The sequence below is a fragment of the Sceloporus undulatus genome, chromosome 2, assembly GCF_019175285.1.
Source record: "Sceloporus undulatus isolate JIND9_A2432 ecotype Alabama chromosome 2, SceUnd_v1.1, whole genome shotgun sequence".
NCBI lineage: Eukaryota > Metazoa > Chordata > Lepidosauria > Squamata > Phrynosomatidae > Sceloporus > Sceloporus undulatus.
The window spans coordinates 174,104,399-174,123,826 of record NC_056523.1 but is presented as its reverse complement, the minus strand read 5'-3'; the positions used below and the strand labels follow the sequence as shown (position 1 = coordinate 174,123,826).

Genomic DNA, 19,428 nt, shown 5'->3' with positions numbered 1-19,428 from the left:
GGATTTAGCACAACCTCAGGATAAATGGATACAAAATTTGGTTGGGAATACAGAAGAGGGTAAGTAGGAAGTGTTTGCTTACTCACTTTTCCCTTTGTCTTTAGTATGCAGAAAGCCTGGAGGGAGGACAGAGCAATCAACAACCCCACTCAGCTTTTATCTTGGTATTATGTGGGTCCTTTCTATGTCTTCAGGTATACATGTCCTTCCCATGGGAAATTCTGCTGGCGTTCCAAAAGTCATTGTGACCTCTTAAGAACATGCCTGGCTCCAAGAATGGAAGCCCAAAATATAATACAGGGTATGTCAAGTATACTAACAATGTCTACCTAGGATTAGGAAGGATTGGGATTAGTCCCTAGCTATGAAGGGACTAGACAAGATCCTAAAGTCAGGATTGCCCATGCCATCCTATTTCTAATTTCTATGTACACTGGATAGTGAAAAGAAAGGATAGGAAGAAAATCAATCTGTTTGAAATGAAGTGGAGAAGCGTTTTGTGGATAAATGGGATAAAGAATGCTGTAAAGAGGGGTCCTAGAATAAATCAATCCTGACCTCTTTGGAGATGCCAAGATGACTAAACTAAGGCTGTCTTGTTTTGGCCATATTATTATTATTATTATTATTATTATTATTATTATTATTATTATTAACCTTTATTTATAAAGCGCTGTAAATGTACACAGCACTGTACATACAATCTTTTTAATTAGATTAAATTTTTAATTAGTTTAAATTTTTAATTTAATGATGAGAAGACATAATTCACTAGAAAAGACAAGAATGCCTAGCAAGGTGGAAGGCAGTAGGAAAAGAGGAAGACCACAGTACAGATGGATGGACTCAATCAAGGAAGCCACTGCCCTTAGTCTGCAAGACCTGAGCATGGCTGTGGATCATAGGGGAACTTGGAGGTCTTTCATTCATAGATCACCATAAGTCGAAATTAACAATGGTAGTTAACAATGCCTACCTTCACTTTTTCTTTCAGCCTAATCCATCTGTCACTCTTGTTTGAAAATGTTGAGGAGAGAAAATCTAGCCAAAGTGCAATGAAACTAAACAGACAGAAAACCTTTGTTCCCTGAATGGGTTCCCATAGCAGAAAGGGCCATTATGATGTCATGGGGACAGAAGATTCCACGCAGTGTTACCAGCGAGCAAAGGTGACAAGGGAAGGAGGCAGGCAGATAGGCACAGTGGAGAAGGGGATTCTGAGTCATGTCCATTTACATCCATGTATAGCCCCCACACCTATGGCACCACAAGGCAGGGGATGAAGGCCACAGAGCCGAGGGGCCTGGTGTATCAGCTTCTATGGAGCTGGTTAAGAGCAATCCGGTAAGTTATAACACCAGAAAAGAGTTTCCCACCATGGACTTTCCAAAAACATTCCAGCTGCTCCCTAGTCGATCTCAACTCATGGCCACCCTATGAATGAAACATCTCCAAGACCCTCTGTCCTCCACTGGTCTGCTTAATTCCTGCAACCCCATACCTGTGTCCTCCTTAATAGAGTCCATCCATTTAGCATGTGGCCTTTCTCTCTTCCTAGTTACCTCCATCTTTCCCAGCATTATTGTCTTTTCCAGTGAGTCCTTCCTTCTCGTGATGTGTCCGAAGTAAAACAGCCTCAGCTTGTTCAACTTGGCTTCGAGGGAGGTTTCCGGCTTGATCTGCTCTAGGACCCATTTGTTTGTCCTTTTGGCTGTCCTCAGTACTCTTCTCCAGAACCACATCTCAAATGAATGGATTTTCTTCCTATCTTCTTTCTTAACTGTCCAGCTCTCAAATCCATACATGGTAATAGAGAATACAGTGGCTTGTATGATTGTAACTTTTGTGCTGAGTTGTACATCTTTGCATTTTAGAATCTTTTCTAGTTCTTTCATAACCACCCTCTCCATTCTTAATCTTCTTCTGATTTCCTGACTGCAGTCCCCATGTCTATCAATGTTTGATCCTAGGTATGGGGATTCTTTTACTATTTTTGTTTTCTTTATGTTCAGCATTATGTTCTGCCTTTGCACTTTCTTCTTTGATTTTCCCTAGTAAGTATTTCTGGATTACTATTGCAGGGAAATAGGGATGCTGTGTTATATGGGTCCAACTCTGAAGGACTCTTCCTAAGCTGCTAGGTGTTTGTGGAGATGGTGAAATTTTATCTCGCCCACCTGGCTTCTCCCATCAACTATCTACAAAATCTTATAAGCCAAAGATGTGCAAAGGTTAGATCTAGATCTACTGACAGATCTCCTGAGAAAGTTTTGCAGTAAATCTACAAGAGAAGCCAAAAGAGTCAGAGACAATGACTACCTCCCCCCCACCACCACCTATTCTGTTCTAACTAGCCTGCTAAAATGATGGAGAGTAGGGCAGTGCCAGGGATTGAGCTTGTGTGTGTAAGAATCCAGAGATCAGTTCCATCACTAAACACAAATTCTTAGTCACGCACTGTTGTAGGGCATCGTGCTATTATTTAACTCTATATCTAGTATACCTGGCCTTGAGCCAGTGTGGTGAAGTGTTTTGGGTGCTGGACTGGACTCCAGGAGACCAGCATTTGACTGATAGCTTTAACTTCAGACTAAAAAAAACAACAACAATGACTGGAAACCCACTGGGTAACCTTGGGAAGTCATACTGTCTCAGCCTCAAATGAATGCAATGGCCAACCCTACTGAACAAATCTTGCCAAGAAAACCCGATGATAGGTTTGCTTTAGGACTACCATAACTTGGAAACAATTCAAAGGCACAGCATAACAACGCTTAACTTTAAACTATTGATGTCTACAGTGGGCTAGCTATGTGTTAAAATGTATAGAAGACAGTCTTCTCTTTTAAAGGTTGTCAGAGGACAGTCCCCCAGCCCAAGTCCACTTTAAAAGTAAGAAAATGTTAAGTAAGGAGACCTGAGAGGGCCTTGAAGTTGCCCTCCACTGTGAGCATTATAAAAAGTAGGCAGGTGACACTTGTCACAGTTTCCCTTGCTATGGTGAGATGGATTGCTTTTCTGTTTAAATTTGTTATACAGTTGGCCCTCTGTATCCATGGATTCATTATTCATGGATTCAAACATTCAGAGCTGGAAAATATTTTTTAAAAAATATAAATTCCAAAAAACAAACCTTGATTTTTGGCATTGTACAAATGGACACTATTTTACTACAACACTGTATTTAATTAGGTTTGAGCATCTACAGATTTTCATATTCACAGGTGGTCCTGGAACTAAACACCAGCGGATTCCAAGGGCCCACTGTAATTGTTTCTAAATTTGTATCTATATGTTAAACATATTTAAATGATATGCAGATCTTTTATTCTTTTTTGTTTGATGAATTTCTTCATTTTGGCAATGCATCAGTGGCTTGGTCACCCTAGTCTGCCCCCACTCCTCCATCACTTCACATCACTTTGTAGAAAGGAAGGCTGAAATGTCAGAATAATGCAATCTCATTATAACAGAGATTGCATGATTCTGACATTTCAGCCTCCCTTTCTACAAACTTCTCTTCCCCACCGCTAACCTGCTTATGACCCTGTCTAAGAAATGTTAGGATTTTGAAACTTGCACCATATTTTATGTATATAGACAGTCCTAATGAAAACTATTGCTTGCCAGTGAATTTTCTGTTTTGTTTTTTGTTTGCTTGTTTCCATATCGGTCCAAAGGTCTCACTTTATTTTGCACCAGACTCTAGCTGATCAAGTCTATAATCCTGTCTTGTGTATTCCTGCACTGAGAGCTAGTGTAACATAGTGGTTTAAGCACTGGACTAAACTTTGAAGACCAAAGTTCAAATTCCCACACAGCCATGGAAATCCACTGGTGATCCTGGGCAAGTCACACTCTCTCAGCCTCAGAGGAAAGCAAAGGCAAACCCCCTCTAAAGAACTCTTGCCAGGAAAACCCACGACAGGGCCTCCTTAGGGTCACCATAAGTTGGAAACAGCTTGAATACACACACCAATGAATTCCTGCATGACAGTAGGTTGAACTCAATGGCCCTTATGATCCCTTCCAACTCTAAGAGTCTATGGTTCTATTCTAGTAAAACCAACAGAAAAGTTGATACCTGTTGTTGATACCTTCTGCATTGTTGCTCATTTCTCTTCCCCACAGAGAAAGCACCACATTGCTGTCTCAGTTTGCTAAGTACCAGGCCCAGTGGGTACTCGAACAGGTTTCCAGTAATCATCTGCTGCAGACTCTGTGTCCATGTCTGGGATCCTATATAAGGTCAGAGCATCTACCAGAGAATAAATTGTTTGGCTTGGCTGGTTTAGAAGGAATGGAGGATAACTGATTCACTAATTACACTCTTAGCTAGAGTAAGCAGACCATGCCAGAGTTATTCAGGCTTTGGATATATCTGGGTTGGACTACTACCATGCATTCTGCACAGGAACAGCTCTGAATGCAGTTTGGAAGCTTCAGCTGCTCCAAAATGCAGCTATTCTGTTGCTTTGTGGAGCCTGGACAATCATTATTATGTACTAGTTAAATTGGTCCCCAGTGCACTTCAGATTGTTACTTTTTTCTACTAACAAACATTGCTTGAATTTTTTCATGGTGCTTATGATCAGCCACAGCCTGCTCATGTGCCCACCACATTTCATCAGGTCATCCACCAAAAAAGGTATTTTTGGAGGAGGCCCCCATCACTTTGGAATTTCCTCTCTTGGGAAGTACAGTTGGCTCTGCCACCAACAGCTCTTAAACAGAACTTAAAACCTGGTTCATAAATCTACTTTTATTTGAAACTCTGTTAATAGATTGATGGATGCCAGTCTGTATTTGCACTTGATAAACAAAATTAAGGGGAAAGGGGTTAAAAGTTAGCAGTGAAAATTTAGAATATTGCAGGTTGAGTCTCCCTTATCCAAAACATCAAAATCCAAAATACCCCAAAATCTAAAATTGTCCACATGGGTGGCTGAGATAGTGACACCTTTCATTTCTCATAGTTCAATGTACATAAATTTTGTTTCAAGCACGAACATATTAAAAAGTATAAAATTACCTTCAGACTATGTGTATAAGGTATATGAAACATAAAGGAAGACTGTGTCTAGACTTGGGTTCCATCTGCAAGATATCTCATTATGTATACCTGCAAATACAGGTATTCTGAAATATAAAAAACTCCAAAAATCCAAAACACTTTTGGTCCCAATAATTTTGGATAAGGGAGAAACAACTTATAAAAGCCAATTAAATGTGCATGTATGCATGTGCATGCCTCTTCAAGTTGCCTATCACGAATGTATATGTTTTCTTAGGTAAGGAATATTCAGATGTATTTTTGCCAGTGCCTTCTCTGAAATATACCTTATAGTACCTGCAGGGTCTGACCCTGCTTAGCTTCCAACATCAAACTGGATATGGTATCTTTAGAGATTTAGGGCCTATAAAATTAATTTAAGCACTATTAAGAGAAGACAGCCAGTGTGGTTAAATTAGGATTGCATGAGATTTGGTTTGCTCAGCCATAGAAACCTACTGAGTAACCTTAGGCAAGTCACAGTCTCTCAGCCTCACAAGCAATGTCAACCCTCCTCCCATGAAAACCCCATGACAGGTTCACTTTAGGGATCCCTATAAGTTGGAAACAACTTGGAGGCACACAGCAACATTACAGGTTATGTTAGTGCTTAAAGGCCAATGATTGGTCCAGAGATATACCTCCTGGAGAAAGAGGAGCACTGAAGAGGCCCTCTTTGTAGAGGATACCTGTCAAACTCATGAAGGTTATCTTTTAAAATCTTTTCAAAACAAAAATTTATAAGGACAATTTGAAAGTGTCAGACAACAGAAATTTTCTTTTATGTCTGAAGTACTAAGCCAAGTTTTAAATTTATGTGGAACTTTGTTTTAATTCTAGTTTTGTACTAAAGCTAATTTCATCCTAAACAGGAGATTGAGGTATCTGTGGGACTTCTGTTTTAAAAATCTGATATGTTTTGCTTTTTTTTTCAAAAAAACAAACAAAAACAAAACAAAAATCTTAATGGTGCCAACACAGAAAGAATGCTCAGCTCACGACAAACCCCAAACAAGAACAAGAAGAAACAGCAAACAGTAGACAGAGCCCCAAGGACCAGCACAATGAAGATGGTGCAACTTCTTCCAGCTCTAAGAGAGAGAACACATCCCTTCCCTCCCAGTCCATCTACAGCCTATTTGATGGGGAGGGGAGGCTGGATATCTTCCGCATGCGCAAACTTGTCTACGAGAGAGGTACTAGCAAAACAATCTACACACTAGGAATCTTCTTGGGGATGGCACAGCCTAGTTTTAGTATCCTTCATCTCCTGAGTGGGTAGATAGCTACGCTGAAAGCTGGGCTGACTATTAAGGATGCTATGGGGGAAATCAAGTTCAGTACTATAGCGCTGAACAGAAATATCACAGTTGTTGGACTGATCAGTTTTCATTCCCCCAACCACCCTGTGTAAACTATAAGCTGTTCATCTTGCCTCTTTCACCAGACACTGTGCTGCTGGTTGCAGACCATATGGGTTGAGAAGTGATTGCAAATCAGGCAACCTCCCAATGTGTCAAATGACAAAGGCAAGGATGGGAAACCATTAGCACACACTCCCAGCTGATTCTGTAGGCCTTTCCCATCCTATTTCTGCCAAAATTATCTGACGCTTGCGTCTGGCATTTAAATCATCACCAAAATCTGGCACTTTCTATAAAAAATAAAGCCCTTTTGTCCTTTCCTTTCCTTCTACAAGATAAGGAGACACTCTTCTCTGATAGTCTGCAGAGTTCTATATGCATTCTGGCACCCTCCTGCACCACTGAGATCCTCCATCATAGCCACCAAATTTTGGTACAGGAGCCCTGGCAACATCAGTTGAGGCCTAATTCCCACTTGCCTTTAGATACAATTCCTGAAACTGGTTCAGCAAACACAGCGGTTCCCACTGTGTTTGTGCCAGTTTCAGGAATCAGATCAGGACAGCTGCAAGGGGAGGCTGGTAAGAAGGTTGCACAGAAACCCAGGAAGCCGGTAAAGAGGCCGCGGGGAGCAGAAGGAAAGAGGCCAGGGACAGAGAGGTCGGAGACAGAGCAGGCAAGAGAGGCCAGTGACGGGAGAAGGCCGGAAACGGAGGGAGGCATGGCTGGGGCGGAGAGGCCGGGGGAAAGCCACTGCCAGTGGGAACCAGGGCGAATTCAAATCCGATTTGAATCCGCCTGTTTCCCACTTGGGCTGAATCAATTTATTTCTAAATAAATCGATTCAGCCCAAAAAACACCCCATTTTATCAGCGTCTTTTTGACGCTGGGTAAAATGGGTAAAATGTGGGTTAAATGGGTAAAAACTATGGCCCCCCGTTTCCGAATTGCTTCAGTGATTAAAATTAAGTGGGAACCATGGTGGTTTAAACCGAATCATTTGGAATCATGATCCAGTTTAAACCTTAGTGGGAGTTAGGCCTGAATGTCAGCAGTAGTAGCAGTGCAACCCCAGGTGGTTTAGGGGAGTTCAGTGCAGTCCTGCAACACTAGGAAATTCCCCAGGCCTGAAGTTAGGCAACTTTGGCGGGTTACAGACCGAGTGTTTGGGGCAGGCTGCACCCACCCCTTTCCCCGGGGTATCGGGGCCTCAGTGTCCAGAGCAGCAGCCGCTGAGGCCCCGATCTGTCGCTTTTCAGGCTGCGGGGAAGCGGCAAAAGGCCCCTTCCCCGCAGCCTGGAAAGGGGTGTCCTTGGGGCTTCAAGCCCCAAGGACACCCCGTGGAGGGGGGGAGGAGGAGAAAGGGGCCGCTTGGCCCCTTTCTCCTTTGGTCCACTGGGCGCAGCCGTGTGAAGGCTGCGCCCAGCGGACCAAACCAGGAAGGAGCTCCGAAACGGAGCTCCTTCCTGCTCCGCGCTAAGGGCGCACTAAGCACCCTGGCGTGGAGCAAGGACGTCATGTATAGAGGCAGCGTGGTCATGATGTCATGGCTGCGGCCGTGTGGAACGGCCGCCGCCATTTTGTGCACGCAGAGCGCGCACTAGGGTTAGGGGGTGTGGAAGCACCGCCCCTATCTAACCCTAGTACGCGCTCTCCGCGTACTTTCTGGCCCATTTATAACGGGCCATAATCATCACAAAAGAAGCACATTCTCCATGCTGATTGGGAAATCATGGGAATTTAGTCCCATAAGTATTGATTCCAAGCTCTGGATCAGAACCTTCAGGCACTTCTTATGTTCTTAAAACAAAAGGCCATACTCTACAGTGCTTCACACAAACGCCTTGACCTCTAAAAGATTCTGTGCCCTCTTGCTTTGTAATTCTTTGCTATTTGTAATCTATAGATCCCACCAGAGATCCTAATTTGAAAATATGAAAAGCAAAGGCAGGCCACTTAAAAGCTGAAGCCAGTTCAATCTTGTTATCATGTATCCCTAAGGGCCCATAATTTTTACTCTTGGCTAACTAGCCAAAACAAAAATGATGAGCATCGAGGACTGGGACATACCAAAAGGTGGGCACATCACTAGTCTCTCCTCTGGTTTGGCTGCTCTACTGTCCAGGTGCCTAAATAATAAATTGGTTGAACTACCCCAGCTTTTCTCCCAACTTTGTAGTTAGTTGTTGAGATTGTCTCACAACTACCAGGATGATACCGATTGCTGCTCCAAGAAAGAGCATCCATTTGTTACACTCTGCAAGAGTGGTTGCATACTTCCCTCATGGCAAGTGAAAAAGTGGACATCTGCCTTGTGTGTGTCATCTAATGGAGGTTTTGGACAATACTGGTGCACAGTAGGCTGGAGTAATTCTAATCAAGTGTGGGGTATATTACATGATCAGGTGTATATTTTGTGATTCTGAACAAGACATAGGGGAGGGCACAGAATATAATAATGGATGCTAAAGACCACTTCCAGGTTCTTTATTTTTCTGCATATCAAAGTCCAAGCAAGATCTTTTTAGAAAGAAAGGAGCCAGGTAGTGAGGGGAAGCAAATTCAGGAGAGAGCAATATCAAGTAGAAAGATAGTAATGGGGAGAGGTGCTTAACCCTTTCCCAGAGAGTTATCTTCTTCTCTACACACAGAACAAAGTCCCCACCAGGGTAACAAAAAATAAGTTTGGAAGCTTAAATTAGTGGATCAACTCTGAGTCCATCCCACCAATACTGCATTGCTAAGAGAGAATGAGGAGGGTGTCTTTACATCTCTTGAATGATTGTTACCTACCATGGCTGGATGTGGGGGTTATTTCTTGTCTAAGGCACCCACCCTAGTGAGAGAAAAATCACCTGGAAGTTTCTTTTTGGCGTGTATCCTGAGAAATCCACAACTGAAGAAAGGAGAGAGCTGGACCAGCAAATGATCTCTCAGTATCACTGGATGAAACAATCATGGAAACAGCGCTTCCCCTGGGCTGCCACCATGAGAGTTCACTCTGACTGTAAGTGCCACCAGTGCCTTTTAGCTTTCTGTTTATCTAGGATCCTCCCATTGGGTGGGGCAACAGAGTCCTCCCCAATTTCTTTTGCAGGTACCATAGCTAGCAGGTGCTATGGTGCATACTTCTCACTTTCCCCTACAGTGGAGCTTTGTTTGGCCATCCAGAAGCATGATGAACAACAAAGGGAACTTGATGCAGCCAAGCCATCTACGAATATTTACAATGAAGTGAGTAATAAAGCCATAATCAGTACTCTGGGAGTTGTGAAGTTTAGTCATAGGGGTGGGCCTTTACAGAAGTGAACCACAGCCTAAATCCAATTGCTAGTCCAAACTACAGTAAACCTACGGGAACAATGGCCAACTTGGTAAATCAATAGTTACAATAGTTACTCTGCTTAGGAACAGTAAGATTTAGGCCAATCACCAAAAGCCCTGGGCAGCCAGACAGAGCAAGCAGTTTAGACTGGGAAAACAGTATCAAAAAACCCAAAATTAACCCAGTGTTGTGGATCCAGTCTACTCTAACCCTCACTCCCCATGCCTACTTCTATCTTTTGATTAAACTGCTGGAAAACTTGATTGTGGCTCTGATTATCTTGTCCCCAGATGTTAAATTGTGTGCAGATGACACGTGTACCACCACTATATAACAGCTATGATTAGGCTGAAAATGTTTTTTTCCCAAATGGCACTCTGTATTATTTATGGGGACTCCCATAATGTGCACGCCCATGTGTGTGTGCCTCCAAGTTGCCTGTTGACTAATGGACACCCTATAAATATCATAGAGTATTCATAGGCAAGAAAGGTGGTTTTGCCAGTTCCTTCTTCTAAAATACAGCCTACAGCACCTGGTATGTGTTGGTGGTCTCCCATCCAACTGCTGACCAGGGCTGACCCCTCCAAGATCAGAGGGGATCTGGTACTTTTAGGGTATTTATGCACTGTGTGTATATACAGATGTCTTCAAGTCACCTGTCAACCTATAGTTACCCCATGGAATTTATAAGGACCAATTAGGCTTTATACTAACATTGATACAATTCTCTTTGCCAGGATAACTTGCCTCTCCAGTACATCGATGAACGGCAGTTCCAACAAGCACTAAAAGACATTGATGTTGACGTTCCCCAAACTGATCGGCATAGAACCTTCTTCCAGTAAGACACTGCTTCCCCCACACCCACACACATATACACTTCCTCAGTCCTAACCAAACCGAAACAAAGAGCTGGGTAGTGGCACACAGCAAAAACATAGTAAAACCAGGACTTGTTAATTCAGATTATTATTATTATTATTATTATTATTATTATTATTATTATTTATACCCCACTCTTCAGGAAGTTCCTGGTGGGCACTCATGTCCCTAGTGTTGATGTCACTCAGTGCAGGTGCCTGGGGCTTTGGGAGGGGGATGCCCACCACCCAAATGCCTACCGAGGGTTTCTGGGGAGGATGCTGGACATGTGTGGTGCCAGGGAAGAAGGGAGGGGTGCATGTGTGCGCGCTTGACCCTCCTTCCCCAGTGCCTAGGTCAGCTTAGAACTGTTTATTATTTGTTTACTTACTAATAAAAATATTTGTTTTTCACCCCATATCACGAGCTCTTAGGGTAGCGTACAAGTAGAACAGTTACCTTTTTGGAATGCAGTCACCAGGATATCCTAGCCAACATGGTGGCTGCCCATGCTGACTGGGAGATTATGGGAACTGGTAATCCAATTTCTAAACTGAGTCTATAATTTATGTGTTGTTTTTGATTTGGTAGGATTTAAGGTTGTCCTATCCACTCCTCATTTAGAGTACTAGAATGCTTGGGCAGATTTCACCAAAGTTTGCATATGGCTGTCTTCTTCTCCAAGAAGGAAATCATAACATGTTACTTTCTGGGATTATCTGGCTTTCTATAGTACTCAGTTTGACATATTAACAACCTCTGAGTGTTCGCCAGCTGAAATTTCTCTCTCTCCCTACTTCTCAGTCTGCAATATGCAAAAAAGAAGCCATTCAAAACTAAAACCTGATGGCAAAGACAGATATGACATCTGCTATTGTGTCTCCTGACAATTTCTATTTTAATGTTTAAAAGCAGTCAATAGTACTCCAGTATTGTTCAGAGCTACAGTGGCCACTTAGGCATCGCCACAGAAAAAGAAAAGAAGAAGATATGTGCTTAAGCTTTGCATATAACTTATCATCAAATCTATAAACGATTACTATAATTTAAATGGAAATACAAATACAGCACCTCTCACCTTAGTGTGTAAGACAGTGACCTGGTGATTGGTCAGCCTGCCTGCTCAGCCTACTGTCCAGATAGATTCACAAGTTTAAGACCACTACTCTTCCATCTTATCTTTATCTTGAAACTAAACTTGATCTGGACAGCCATTCAGATAGATGACATCTTCCTTTAGAGGTCTCTCCACTGTAAAACAGAACACATGGCCACACTGCTTATGGCCTTTACACTGGATAAAGGGGTGTTTTAACTTCCCACTGAGCTGCTTTCTTGGTAAACACCCACCTTGGTAATAGTGCCGGGGGCAGGGAGCAGCGGGGATGGGGTGGATTAAATTGGAAAAACAGTGCATGACAAAGGATACCACTTTCTTCCCCTGGAACCACTGCTCTCGTCAAACTAGAGCCCCTGCCCTGTGCTTTAAAGGTGGGGGTGGGGGGCTTAAGAGGAAGAGGAGAAGGAGGAAAATTTATTACATTAATGAAATGCCTCATAAAACTAGTTCTTTGTGCATAGTACAACAGTTAAATACATCATAATAAAAATTTTAAAAACCACAATGAATCATTGGAATCCAGCATAGTATAAAAATCTAGGAAGCATGTATCAACAGAGCACCACAAAAAATACAAACTACAAAGATAGAACAAACCAGCTAAAGCCATCTTCAAAATACGAAAGTAATAGATCAAAAATGCATGAAGTGCCTGCAACAATAAAGAAATCTTCTGCCTGGTGGTGCAAAGATAATTGTGCAAGGTGCCAGATGGGCTTCCCTGGGGAATGTTCCAAAGCAAGAGTGATGGCCACCAAGACTGCTCTCTCTGTCATACCCACTTGCCAAACTTTGGCTTTCCTAGATGACCTGAAGCCACAAGTGGGAGGAGGCATTCCATCAGGTGCTATGATTCTGAGCCTTGTAATTATTTATTGGTCAAGACTGAAACCTTTTGGGGACTGCATCTTGCTAAATCCCCCAAACAGTATGAATATAGGTCAGACTGCCTGGGAGAGTCTGGGAGCTGCAGTCTAGAAAAGTAGTATTTCCAAACTTTGGTCAAAACCTGTGTGTTGAAGTGGGCCTAGAAACCAATTGGAAACCTGCAAAGGACCACAATAATATTATTGTAATGTCTGGATCCCTGCTAAGACAGTCACAGCCATATTTTTCACTAGCTGAGGTTTCTGGCCAAGTTGAAAGGCAGGTGCACATAAAAGAGATTATGGGAGGTTACCAGAGCAAGATTATCTGTCTCTAAATAAGCCATAATAGTCTGAGGAAAGGAACTCCAAGCTAGAAGGGCTATTTGATCGTCTAATAGCAGTAAGGGATCCAGGAGCATCCCCAAGCTACAAACCTCATCTTGCAAAGAGAGTGCAATCTTCTCTAGCTCAGTATGAACCCAGGTCATCTGGTCTGAGTAACTGCCTACAAGTAAAACTTGCATTATGCCTGCATTCAACTTCAATTTGTCAGGCCTTGCCCAATCCCATTACTGTGTCTGGGCACTAGTCCAGCACCTGCATACCTTCCTCTATGAAGAGAAGAACTCAAAAAAGTTCCTGTTTTGGACTACAGCTCCCAGACCCCTCAGTCTGTGGCCACAGCAGCTAGAGGATTCTGTGAGTTTTAGTCTGGATCTGCACTGCAGAAATAATCCAGTTTGACACCATTTTAACTGCCATGGCTCAATGTTATGAAATTATGGGAATTGTGATAGCAGAACTCTCTGACAGAAGGCTAAATTTCTCATAAAACCACAGTCCCCAGAATTCCATAGCACTGAGCCATGGCAGTTAAAGTGTATAAAAATATCATTTCCACGCTGTAGGAGCATCAAAGCAGCTTGTCATAGATGTATGGACTGCACAATATTCGAACCCCACTGCTCTTGACCTCACTCAAAGACTTTGTGTATAGTTTGAACATCAAGGGGACCAGACAGAGCTTTTGCCTTTCTGTCATCACTGAGTAATCTCACCCAGCCTCCATATATCTCAGATAGGAGCAGAGTTTCTAATTCAGAATAGGGTGGGCCTACAAGGCTGGGCACCTCTCTTTCTCTCTCTCTCATTTTTTAATCAAACCTGGATGTACCAACCTGTGGCTTTTCTTTCTCTTTACAGATGTGAGGGACTAGTGAACCTACTTTATCTCCGAGACATTCTCATCACATACGTGGCCTTCCACCAAGGTGAGGAAAGTGCTGTACAGAACCTGCTTCCAGGAATCTTGTCTGATGGCATCAGTTCTGTGTCTGCCAGTTTCTCTGCTCTGTTCACCTCATTTTCTGACACTTTACAGCTCTGCCATTCATCATTTATATAGTGCTTTTAATTTGGCAAGTCCTTTTCAATCCAAACTGTTTGTCAAAGAAGTTTAGAGCATTTCCCAAGGAGGTTTCGGAACTGAACCAGCTTTATTTTCATGGGTAGCTGCTGAACATCCCTGCTGCTATCACTCATATTGTAGGACAGCCAGGCTTCTCAGAGTTGAAGCACTGAGGTGTTTTGATGAGCAGGGACCCTGGCATCAGCTGGCACCCCTCTCAGGCTTCTCTATTCTCTCTGAGCTTAGTAGCATTCCTCATAGTAGTGCTGTGTGTGAATGAGAGAGGGGGGGGGGATATTACCAGCAACAATATATTGTTGTGAGAGAGCCCTGATTTAACACAAAGTATTTAGGGATACTGTATCTTGGTCTTAAGTGGTAAATTACGACCTCTTAGCTCTTCATGAAGATGAAAATTGCTAGAAACAATTTGATTTGTTAAGATGGATCAATACTGCTACTTGAATTTTGGACTCTTCAAGGGGGCAAATATAAAGAGACTACCATGGTGAGTTGCCTGCACTTCAAAATCTACCACAACATCATGGATAATCACATTATTATTATTATTATTATTATTATTATTATTATTATTATTATTTCTTACCTGACTCTCCCCATGGATTGAGGTGGGGAACAGCAACAGACCAACAAATACACAACTTCAGTTAAAAACACAACATAAAAGAACAAACTAGGCACATATCTAAACAAGCCACATTTTAAACTTAATCAATTAATTTTTGAGTGACTTTTATTTATTTCAAATTATGTATTTTAATTTATCAGTGACTTCCCTGTTTTGTTTTTCTGCCACATGTTCTTGATAAATCACTGATAAATCCTAGATTTTCCTTGAAACATTTTAAAATGGCAATAAGCATTGATAGCTTTCAGGCCTCCCCTGTTATGTCTTTACAATGTACAGCACATGTTGGGGAATGGAAAACTACACTACTTTTGCCTGCCCTACTGCTGCAGCTCTGACAGCTAGGGCAGGGGGGCTATCAGAAGGAGGTTGGGATGAGCTATTAGATGTTGTTGTGTGCCTTCAAGCCACTTCTGAGTTATGGTGTGACCAAGGCAACTCTGTCACAAGAGTTTCTTGGCAGAATGTGTTCAGCAGGGTTTTGCCCTTGCCCTTCTCTAAGGCTGAGAGAGTGTGACTTGCCCAAGGTCACCCAATGAATTTCCATGGCTGAGCGGGAATTGAAATCTGGTCTTGCAGTGTCCTAGTCCAACACTCAAACCACTATTGCATGTTGGCTCTCTGATACACACACCCAAAATGGCAGATGTACACCATCCCTGGAGCCAGAGTCATTATTTTTACTTCAATGAAACCACTGAATGATTTTAAAAAAAAAAAGTAATCAGCAAGTTGGTTGTAAAAGCCATCTTCCACCTTCTATCCTGGTCATTGCAAATCTGCAGAGTTTAGGAAGTTAATTTTGTTCAGATTCCTATATGTCAGTCTAACTGGAGATAGATACATCTTTACTTGAGCACACAAGCCCACAGATCCAAGCATGTAATGGAAAAATCAAGTTGGCTTGTGCATGTCCAGACTGCCATTTTACATAGTGGCAAGGTTAATTTGATCTTTTAGGGGTGTAGTCCTGTGCATACTTAAATTAGCAGAAGCCAGTACAACCTACATCTAATTAGATATCTAGAGGAAATATTATGTAATAAATATACCAATGTGTTACAGGGTATTTATTATTCATTTTGCAGTGTGCTTTGAACCCAAATAATGAGCATTTGCTTTGCTTTTAAAGCAGAGAAGGCTAGGTTATTGCAATGGAAATAAATACACACAGCATATAGTCATTAGAGAAATCATTTGCAATGTGTAATTGTAGAGGTGTGCTCAGATAGCCATCCTTGAGTGAAAATACAGGGGTATATGATTACACAAGGCCCATAAAATGTTAGAGGAAATTATCTTACTTCTTGACTCTGTAACACTATCATTTTTCTAGCTGTTATGGTTCTACTTCTAACTAGGTCACCTAGATTTCAATTTTGTGCTTGCCATGCTTTGCCCAAATGGCTGAAATTTTGGTTCACACCTCTTGCACTACTTCTTTTCTGCTTCTCATTCTTTTGTCTTCACTGCAGACATTGGGTACTGCCATGGCATGAATGACTTTGCCAGTCGCTTTCTGGAGACCCTGGATAATGAGACCGAAGCCTTCTGGTGCTTTGTGGGATACATGCGACGTTCAGCATGGAGGTTCACAACCATGGGTGTGCGCCGCAAGACACGTGAGTGAGAAAAGGAGGGCTGAAGACAAATGCAACATTTATTGGACAGTGGCACTAGTTTAGAAGCACCAAGACCACATTTGATGCAAAAGTAATCTGCAGTCTTAAGCTTGGAAATTATTGATAGTAGTGACAGGATAATTCCACAAATTTTCAGTGAAAGGGAATTGTGGAAACCACCAACTGCCTGGTGCCTGTGATGTTATCCAGAGATATGTTGTCCAATTATCACAACATTTTTGTACCTTTCCAGTATATATACATTTGTATTTAAAAAAAAAAAAGAGTACGGGAAAGGGTGAACCTGTAAATGTTTAAGTATACATGTGTATATTTAAAAAATAAAATAAAGGTGAGTGGGCATCCTGCCTGGAACATAGGGGAAGAAGCAAAATTGGCACGTAACCTGCATTTCAACTTGTTAAAATGAACATCTCTCATGCAAATTGCAAAATGAGGAGAAAACTGCACTCATAATGAGGTTGGAAAACCCACTGTGGCTTCTTCTGAAATATTATTGCTGTCTTCTGTTAGGGAGCAAAAAAGAGATGAGAGTGGGCAGTTACTAAGCAACAGGATAGAAAAAGGGGGATTTTTAACTAATACATGTAGGTGCAATGTCTCCTGACTTCTATTGGCTGCACTGTACATATTAGGCTTTGGAAGATGAGATTATAGCTGTAGGAAAGGACTGTGCACTGTTAAATCTATAGTGCTAAGAAAAGGTAAATTCTTCAGCCTGTATAAATGATACAAAGAAGCCAAATGCATATAGATGTATAATTTAATTGAAACTTGGGAAAGTAACCTTTTGGACTACAATAGCCAGAATCTCCCAGCCAGAACAGACAGGAGGGTTCTGGGAGTTGTAGTCCAAAAAAGTAACATTTCCAAATTTTTGGTTTTTCAGGTTATGTGGTCATGTTCTAGAAGAGTTTATTCCTGATGTTTCACCAGCAACTGTGGCTGGCATCTTCAGAGAAGCCATCAATCTGCATTTCTCTGAAGATGCCAGCCACAGTTGCTGGCGAAACGTCAGGAACAAACTCTTCTAGGACATGGCCACATAGCCCAAAAAACCCACAAAAAACTATGGATGCCAGCCATGAAAGCCTTTGACTTCACAACATTTCCAAGCTTTGAACGTATTCAGCTTCTGATAATTATAAAGATGACAAATTGCAAGATGGACAAGGTGATCCACTGACTGACTCCTGCACGCCCTAATGATTTTTCTTTGGTCTTGGGGACATTTCAGCAAATGATTGTGTATGTCTAATTTTTCATCTGAACATTCATTTGGCTTCAAGGTGATCTGACCTTTTTTTGCCAATGTGGCACAGTAAGATCACACAGTCGGTTCTTTTGTCACCCACCATCACCCCCTCTTGCCCATTGTTGCTGCTCCTCCAAGAGAAAAGGGAGGAGATGACAGCAGGAAGAGAGGTGCTGGGAGGAGGCAGCAGGAGATCCACAAAGACCTCATTCTCTCCTGCTGTGTCCATGCAGAAATCTGCGAGGAAGTTCTGAGACATGTGGACCCAGAACTGTACAGCCACATAGAGAGTGTGTCCAAGGAAAAGCTGATCTTCTGCCTCAGGTAAAAATGAGTCTGCCCATCCAAGAAGGAAGAGGATATAGAAGTGATTTTGACCGGAATTTTAAAACATTGGGCATTAGCCTAACTCATTGCCCTTAATTTTGGATTTAATCCATTGACAGTGATCATTTTAGGGGGAAACATAATTATATTATTGCTTCAATCACTAATTCTGCACTAGTAACTATAATTAATTATAAACTGTAGCTGGTTTTAAGTATGTTTCAAAGAACATAATAGATAAAGAGGATCAAAAATGGTCAGCCCCTCTGCAAATATGCCCCAAAATTAAACAGATCAAAATAACATGATTTTTCCCTTATTACTCAACCTTAACATTGTTCTCATTTAAGCATTTAAACAACTTTTATAAGCAATGCTGAAAGCTTTGACAAATTAGAGATCATGAATTCATCTTTAATCATTTTCAAGCTCTTATCCTAACACAGCATTATTATCAATCACAAACTCGAACAGCTTTTCCCAACTTTGGGTCTTCAGATGTAGTTGACTCCAGTTCCCATCATCCCCAATCACTGGCAAGGCTTGCTTGGCATGATGGGAGCTGTAACTGAACAATAAATACCTGAGGATGCAAAGTTGGGGAAAGCTGCTTTTAGAGGCAACCACATTCTGCAGCAAAAAAGCTGAATTTTGTGACTTGTATAAATCAAATCATTCAAATTAAGCATATTTTTAACAATTTCTTATGCAAGATTACTCTGTACAGTCAGCATCAATATATCTTTTAGATATTAAGCCATACAGAAACCATACAAAAACCTTTGCTTTTCTTCTTGCAAATTTGACCTTCTGTATTTCCAAAGGTAGACTTTGGAACTAACCAGCTACGGTTTATAATTAATTCATTTTTCCAAGAAGAAAGGTAATCACATTACCTTACGGTTGTAACAAAGAAGGGTAACCTCACTCTTCTTGAGATGTCGCTTTAATATTCACTTGTATAGTTATGTTGCGGTGGGCTCACTAAATGGTGGCGAAGGAATATTTCAAGTGCTGACTGGCACTAGTGTCTCTTGTTCTGCTGAGTGTGTTAAAGTCACAATGAAGGGAGGACAGTGTGTTTTGCATCATAGGCCAGTGGCATTCAGGTGGTTTTTTTATCCCTTTGTGTTTAAACCCACATGTCTATTTATTATATGCTGCATATAAGTCTTTTCTGATTTGATGCATCCCAGTTGCTCACGATCCCAACTCCCACCAGTCTTATCCAGCATACCAAATGGTCAAGAATACTGGGAGTTGCAGTCCAGAACATTTAGGGCAGTGCTTTTTAAAGTGATGGTCTGTGGAGTGGTACCAGTCAGAGAGCCATCAATCTGCATAGAGATGCCAGGAAAAAATGAAGCAGTGGTCACTAGTGGACTCAGATATGGGGATGACTGTTTCCTAAATAGTTTGAAGTGTGCGGATTTTAAAAAGGATTCTCAGGCCTGTTACAGACAGCCAAAATAAAGCTGCTTCGAGTCACAGTGGAGGTATGGTGTTTCAATGATGCATGCGTCCTAAGAGTCCAGAAGTCACACCAAAGCC

The 19,428-nt window shown here is 41.8% G+C and overlaps 1 protein-coding gene across 1 annotated transcript in view; it reads left to right on the top strand.

The window, feature by feature from the left end:
- The first annotated feature begins 1,184 nt into the window (after positions 1–1,184).
- LOC121921591 (TBC1 domain family member 15-like) overlaps positions 1,185–19,428 on the top strand; it is a 722,109-nt gene continuing 703,865 nt past the window's right edge. The window contains exons 1-9 of the mRNA XM_042449886.1: positions 1,185–1,344; positions 4,132–4,248; positions 6,035–6,249; positions 9,245–9,424; positions 9,566–9,651; positions 10,483–10,586; positions 13,799–13,866; positions 16,128–16,274; positions 17,784–17,874. Coding sequence (XP_042305820.1) covers positions 1,241–1,344; positions 4,132–4,248; positions 6,035–6,249; positions 9,245–9,424; positions 9,566–9,651; positions 10,483–10,586; positions 13,799–13,866; positions 16,128–16,274; positions 17,784–17,874 — 1,112 coding nt within the window. The 5' untranslated portion in view covers positions 1,185–1,240. The remainder of the gene's footprint in view (positions 1,345–4,131; positions 4,249–6,034; positions 6,250–9,244; positions 9,425–9,565; positions 9,652–10,482; positions 10,587–13,798; positions 13,867–16,127; positions 16,275–17,783; positions 17,875–19,428) is intronic.